Source organism: Morone saxatilis, unplaced genomic scaffold (genome assembly GCF_004916995.1).
Source record: "Morone saxatilis isolate NCDOM2014 unplaced genomic scaffold, NCSU_SB_2.0 Contig14, whole genome shotgun sequence".
NCBI classification, from domain to species: domain Eukaryota; kingdom Metazoa; phylum Chordata; class Actinopteri; family Moronidae; genus Morone; species Morone saxatilis.
The window spans coordinates 8,661,525-8,668,447 of NW_023339696.1; the positions used below are offsets into that span (position 1 = coordinate 8,661,525).

Below are 6,923 nucleotides of genomic sequence, written 5' to 3' on the forward strand. Positions count from 1 at the left end.
AGTAGTCCTGCAATAGAGTTTTTATTTCCATTTTTGACACATTTATAGTTTTTGCTGAGTTGCAGTTTCATATGTGTTTTCTCTATTTTATGTGTGTGCAGAGAAATCTCAGTGGAGAAGTTGAATCTGGAGGGGGGCGACTCTCCTCCCAAAGCTGAAATCAGGAGAGACGTTGTGGACGCACCCGCTCCCTTGGTGAGTGAGAGGGATGGAGCATGATGGGCATCTTTACACTATCATGTTACTATTTTGCTCATTTCGTACCCGCAGCCCTTGGGTTGGAAACAGTGCTCTAGTCATAGGGCGCTGCACTGTGTGCTGCCATGAAATCCAAGACAGGCGTAGCAGGGGCCTGACGGGAGAGGGAGAAAGGAGAGGATGAATAGTTAGAGAAATGGAGAACTGAATCTCAGGAAGACGGTGTTAATGAGACATAATTGGATGGAGGGCAGCTTTAATTTGATCAAGGCCAAATCTGTGTTAGTTGTGTGTGTCCCAGTGTGAGAAACACAATCTGCAGATGGTGATAATGTGGGAGAGGAATGGAGAGATGACCTGAAGAGAGGAAGTACTTTAGAGAGGGGGGGGGGCATCTAGAGACCCGTGCAACTGAAATAACAAAATTAAAAATAACAGTTACTGCAAACAAAGCCGTACAGTAGAAAACAACCTAGAAATCAAACAACTAACATTTGACAAAAGTCAGACAATATTTTCCACTGAACGGTACAATACTGTCATAGTGCCTCACATTTAAAATAACTTAACAATCTAACATATTTTTATTTTTTGTATTGGTGCAAAAACTAAACAGTAGTCACTTTACAGATACCCTCTAATTTAATTAACAGGGGTTATTGATAATGAAAGACAGGGATTTGTATTTGTTTTATTAGTCTTTCCTTTTTCTATATACTTTCTTAATTTTCTAGATAGATGTTGACATATATGCTATGATATGATTCCCAGCAAAACTTATAATCACTCCCAAAAATGACACTTATGTATGTTTCTGCATTTCTAAATTTCACTAAAGATATTGGGTTTAAGTCTCACTTTAATTAAGAGTGTGTTCGATGTTATAATTCCTTTTCCACATCATACTAAAGTTGCTTCAAATTCCTATAATAACAAATGTAATATATATATATAAACAATAATGGGGATAACACTGAGCCTTGAGGGACCCCCACAAGTTAGCTATAATAATTCTGATTGAATGTTATATAATATAAATATTATTTTATTAAAAATAAATATATTAAATTGCATCACCATATATCTTATTTTATTATGATCATGATTTCTTTCTTTTATTCTGAATTAATACACGCCCATTGGGAACCTTGTGGCTATATGGTGCTTGATTCTGGCCACACTGAAGAATTAGACGAGCACAGAGAGAGTCAGCGAGGGCCTGTGGCAGATGGTGTGTTCAACGGGGTTGAAGTATTATGGGATTAATTACTCTGATGTTTTTTAGACAACTAATTAGCAGTGGGGAAGAACTGGAGAGGACAGGAAGAGGGGAGGAGTGAGGTTGTCGGCCAGCAGGGGATCTGGCAACCGGGCATGATGAGCTTCAGTAACTGTCTGGTTTTTTCTGCTGTGACTGGAGGTCGTTGCAGATGTTAGAAATCATTTTGTCCTCCTTTGTCCCTCGTTTTCTGTCATTTTCTTGACGTACTCTTATGTGCCTTCATTTTACTGATGTTCTCACTCTTCCCCTCCCTTGTGCTTCTTCTTCTCTGTGGTGTTTCACAGGAACAGACACCAGTCATTGAGCCCCCATCCACACCGGATGTCCCTGTTCACGAGCAGCCAACCAGATCGCTGTCCCAGAACTCTTTACGCAGGTGCACAAAAACACAGGGACCCATCTCTCTCTCTCTCTCTCTTTCTCTCTCACACACAAACACACACACACACACACCTGAGCATAGCTTTTGCAATATGGCCATCACAGTGTGACACCAGATACACACCCCCACACTCAATATGGTCCTGTGTTGTAACCTCTTTTTTTTTTTAACACCTGGGGGTAAAACCAAGTCATCATTAATGTGGATTACAGCATATGTCGCCCCAAATAAGAACTGCTTGGCTGTGCTGGATCCCGAAACACAGAATAAACACTTTAAGAGTCACATACTGAACCAGATTAATCTCTTTTTAATAGCAAAACACAACATGGATCCTACGGTCCTATGTGTTTTTCCACTGTAGTAGAGTATATAAGCCACATTTAAATATGATATCATGTTATGTTATGTTGCATGCACTGCCTATAACCTGCCTATAATCTCTCTCTCAGACCCAGCAGAGGCCCTCTTTGTCTGCAGGACTTCAAGCTGATAGCTGTGCTTGGCAGAGGCCACTTTGGAAAGGTACTCAAACTTCACGTTTCCTCACAGGATGAACAGACCTTCTGTACAAGTCAATATTGTTTATATTAACAGTAGATTAAATGACTATGTGTTATGTGTAAATTCACTGTTGTAGTGACAAACCCACAGAGAATAATTACCCAACTCTGCAGTTCTCCTCAGCTCTACAGACCGTTTTAGTGCCTTTCAGCTCATTGTTTTGTTTTTAAGGCACGCAGCGTTGCTGTTTTGGTTCACTGTAATCAACCTTGTCTCCAGCAGCAGCAGCTGTTGTCATTGAAAAGCTCTGGTAAACCGACTGTATGCCAGAAGGTGAACTTAGTGGAGCATTTAGCAGCTAACGAGGCAGATATATCCCTCAGGAGTTGGTGGAGAGGAAAAGAAAAGTGATTATTCGACTTCAGCTGGTGAATGAAGAAACACAACTCTAAATAAACGCTAATGTCTTTGCTGGGTAATTGCTGGGTGTGCACTGATCTCAAGTAGCTCAAAACTGAGTTATTCTTTCTTGGAAATTACTTCTAAATGAATTTGTATTATTTTACCATCACAGATTGTGGAACACTTCTATCTAACATTTATCATATGATACCAACTGATACTGTGGCAATGCTTGGTGGTTAAAAGGAAACCAAAACATCATGGTCATATTCAATATTTTCCTTATTAAGCAACAAATCCAATGAAAGACAGAAACCAGCAATGAGTTGATCCTTGAACAATTATTTCCTTTGTATCCAAAGTCTGATACATCTTATCCCTCTGTGCTTCAGAGCTACATTGACCCAATCCCACATACACAATTCCTGCTGCCCCAACTATTTATCAAATATCAAATATCTGTTAAATGCTAACAGAAAAAGGATTCTGAATATGTCAACCAGCGAGGAGACATCAAGACTCATTGTCTTACTACTTAACAGTTACTTACAAATTAGCTACAAACTCGCCTCTCCTCCTCCGTTTCATTCTTCTCCTGTCCCTGCCTGAACCCGCCATGTCTTCCCCCAAGAGTCATTGTCCTGGTTGGAGCCGTTGTAAATCAGATGGCCTCCGCTCCGCTGAGGCTGTTTGATGTTGTTTTTGTTTTTCTGCGACTACCCGACTAATGAAATGTGGGTCGATTGAGTCTCTTCACATCGACTTACAATTAAGTCAACTATTAGTGGCCAACCCTAATTATACTTGACCTGTTTTTAAAGATTTACTTCAAACCAGCGTGGGGTTGAGTGCCACAGACAGGGTAGGAAAGTCTGAAAGAATCGAGAGACCAACATTGTTTGTTTTGGTCTTTTAATGACATTGGTTGACAATAACTAAAATATAAATCTGTTCAGGTGTTGCTGTCAGAGTACAAAAAGACAGGCAGCCTGTACGCCATCAAAGCCCTGAAGAAGGGAGACATTGTTGCGAGGGATGAAGTGGAAAGGTGAGTGTATTTATTTAACAACACAGCACTCTATAAACCTCAACCTAAGGTCTCAGCTACATGACAGAGCTCATTCACCTCATAATTACACCTCGTGCAGTAATAACTGTCTCATGCTCACACCCGTCCCCCCTCTCTTCTGTCTGTCTCCAGTCTGATGTGTGAGAAGCGGATCTTTGAGACTGTCAACGGCTCCCACCACCCCTTCCTGGTCAACCTGTTTGCATGTTTCCAGACGCCAGAACATGTTTGTTTTGTCATGGAGTACACTGCAGGAGGAGACCTCATGATGCACATACATGCCGACGTCTTTTCTGAGACACGTGCTGTGTGAGTTCTGCCGTGTCCTTGTATATGTTAAAGAGGGGCGACAAGATGGGTGTGCCATGCTCTGTGTCTGTGTCTGTGCATCCGTTCATGTATGAAGCGTCAATGTAAAATCTTCTGTCTTTCTGATTGTTTATCTGACAGGTTCTACTCAGCTTGTGTAGTCTTGGGTCTGCAGTTCCTTCATGACAATAAGATTGTGTATCGGTAAGTACTTGGATTGTCCATCTTTGCCCTTCACACACGACCTGCACTATAGAGATGCATTTGGCATAAATCCCCTTCCTCTTTCCTTGTTAGGGATCTTAAATTGGACAACCTGCTGCTCGACACAGAGGGTTTTGTGAAGATAGCAGACTTTGGGCTCTGTAAAGAAGGTGAGTGTCCATTATTTATTCATCATATCGGCCCTCTACAAAACCAGAAGAGAAGTTCCTTTAAGGGAAATTAACTTTTTAGCTGTACATAATTTATTTGGAGAGCATCAATATGTCTCTCATCACTCCCACAGTCAATAATTCTCTGTCTTTACATTTCTTTTGTCCTATTGAGGTATGGGTTATGGGGACAGGACCAGCACATTCTGTGGGACCCCTGAGTTTTTGGCCCCGGAGGTGCTGACAGACACGTCATACACCAGAGCAGTCGACTGGTGGGGACTCGGGGTGCTCGTCTATGAGATGTTGGTCGGTGAGGTAAGAAAATATGCTGAAATGTGTCTTGATCTGTGCCGTCAGACCTCAGTGTGATTACTGTGAACAAATAGATCATCTCCAGGGTGTGTCCCAGGAAAACCATGTGCCTTCTTGGTTTTTGTATGGATTTAACAATCTATATTAGTGCGTTTTAGAGGTGATGGAAGGCACATTGTGTTACACATTGTCTCTATGCTAAGCTAAGCTAAGTGGCTGCCAGTTGTAGCTTTATATTTACTGGACGGATATGAAAGTAGCATCAATCTATCGATCAATCTCTCTGCAAGAGAGTGAATGAGGCAGAAAAGAGAAAGGTGCTTTTTGACAGGAACTGAACTATTGATCTTCAACAAGAGATTCAGGAACATCAGGCACAAAACCTTTTGAGTGAACAGCTGATAGACGGAGAATTTGGAAAATGTTTATTGTATTCAGTAAAGAAAAAAAGAGAAGATGGACAGCATCCTCTTTGAACCTGGAAGCATTGAGCTTTATGGGAAATATGTTCTTAATTACAGACACACTTAATAGAACCACTGGTGAGAGACGGACTAATAGTTATTGAATGTTATTTACTTGCTATTTGTAATATGTATATACAGTAAACTTTAGAACTGATTTCACGAGTAGATTAAAGTGAAAACTACAATCTCTAGTTTTTCACCTTTTTTAATATTAATTTCCGTCACAAGAGAGAGATGGAATGAGAGTTATATAACATGCGTCTTTTTCTTTCAGTCTCCATTCCCAGGTGACGATGAGGAGGAAGTTTTCGACAGCATAGTGAACGATGAAGTGCGCTACCCACGCTTCCTCTCCACAGAAGCCATCGGCATCATGAGACGGGTTAGACTCTGACACTCTCCTGTTACTTCCTGCTCCTGACTAACTTACACTCACACACTTATGTTTTATTTCACTCTGTATGTTTGTAATCTTGGAAATATGCACATTTAAGCTCTACAGTACATCTGGTTATACGTTTTTAGTCACTTGAGTGATGGAGTATCCTCCTTATGTTTTTGTTTGGTTGCTAGTTGTTGAGAAGGAATCCTGAAAGACGACTGGGCTCTTCAGAAAAGGATGCTGAAGATGTCAAAAAACAATCTTTCTTCAGGGTGAGTGTCTCCTTTTTTAATCTTAGCGTTACTGTAGGGCGTACTGAGAGTGAAACTGAACGTGAATGTCATTTAGGGTATGGACTGGGACGCACTTCTTCAGAGGAAAGTCCCGCCGCCGTTCATCCCGACCATCGGAGGAAAGGAAGACGTCAGCAACTTTGACACGGAGTTCACAGCCGAGCCTCCTGCCCTCACGCCGCCCCGAGAGCGCCGCACGCTCGCCCGCAAGGAACAGGACTACTTCAAGGATTTTGACTATGTCTCTGACCTCTGCTAGGGTCAGGGGTCACAGGTTATTAGCTGCCCACTGCCAGCCACGGACTCTGAAAGGAGTAAAGGCTGACTGTCCCGTCCTGGGGGAGAAGAACTTGGTGGCGATGAGAGGCGAGGATCACTCTTACTCTGTCCTCTTCCTCTCTGTCTGTGTGTTTTGTGATGGCTGGGTCGAGCGCGTGTGAGAACTGGGATGACTGGAATCGGATCGCATGTTGCACACTTACAGAGTCACGGACCTGCTGACCTCCTATAGGTCAACAGATCCGTGACACTGCGTGGCTTTTAGAGGAAGAGGAAGTGTGATGATAACGTAAAATAATCCAGATTATGTAACAATTGGGAGATGAGATGATGGATGCTGCTGTTTGTCCTGCCTGGTAAAACAGTGAACCGTAGAAGGAAAAAAAAAAAAAGAATCTGTGATCGTACTGAAGAGAGTCAAAGGAGTGAAAAGTGATTCATTTTGACAGGAAGCAGTTTTGTCTCTTTCTTCCTGCACTTGCTCTCGACTCTCTTGTCCCTTTATCTCTGCTGTTTGTTGCTGCTATGTGTGTGTGTTTCGCTGTGTACGGTGTCCCTGCCTCAGTCATGAATGTATCCACATCAGGTGCAATCAATGCACCACCTGTACATTAACACACGGGGGAGCCAGAGGAAAGAAAAGGGTCCACTGACGTTTGATCAGAGC

At 42.1% G+C, this 6,923-nt stretch overlaps 1 protein-coding gene across 3 annotated transcripts in view; it reads left to right on the forward strand.

Moving 5' to 3' along the window:
- pkn1b (protein kinase N1b) overlaps positions 1-6,648 on the forward strand; it is a 31,817-nt gene extending 25,169 nt beyond the window's left edge. For all 3 annotated transcript variants that reach the window (XM_035655645.1, XM_035655643.1, XM_035655642.1), the window contains exons 12-22: positions 102-195; positions 1,765-1,856; positions 2,315-2,387; positions 3,725-3,816; positions 3,970-4,146; positions 4,288-4,350; positions 4,444-4,520; positions 4,696-4,838; positions 5,577-5,684; positions 5,876-5,956; positions 6,033-6,648. In XM_035655645.1, coding sequence (XP_035511538.1) covers positions 102-195; positions 1,765-1,856; positions 2,315-2,387; positions 3,725-3,816; positions 3,970-4,146; positions 4,288-4,350; positions 4,444-4,520; positions 4,696-4,838; positions 5,577-5,684; positions 5,876-5,956; positions 6,033-6,236 — 1,204 coding nt within the window. In that variant the 3' untranslated portion in view covers positions 6,237-6,648. The remainder of the gene's footprint in view (positions 1-101; positions 196-1,764; positions 1,857-2,314; positions 2,388-3,724; positions 3,817-3,969; positions 4,147-4,287; positions 4,351-4,443; positions 4,521-4,695; positions 4,839-5,576; positions 5,685-5,875; positions 5,957-6,032) is intronic.
- Positions 6,649-6,923: the final 275 nt, after the last annotated feature.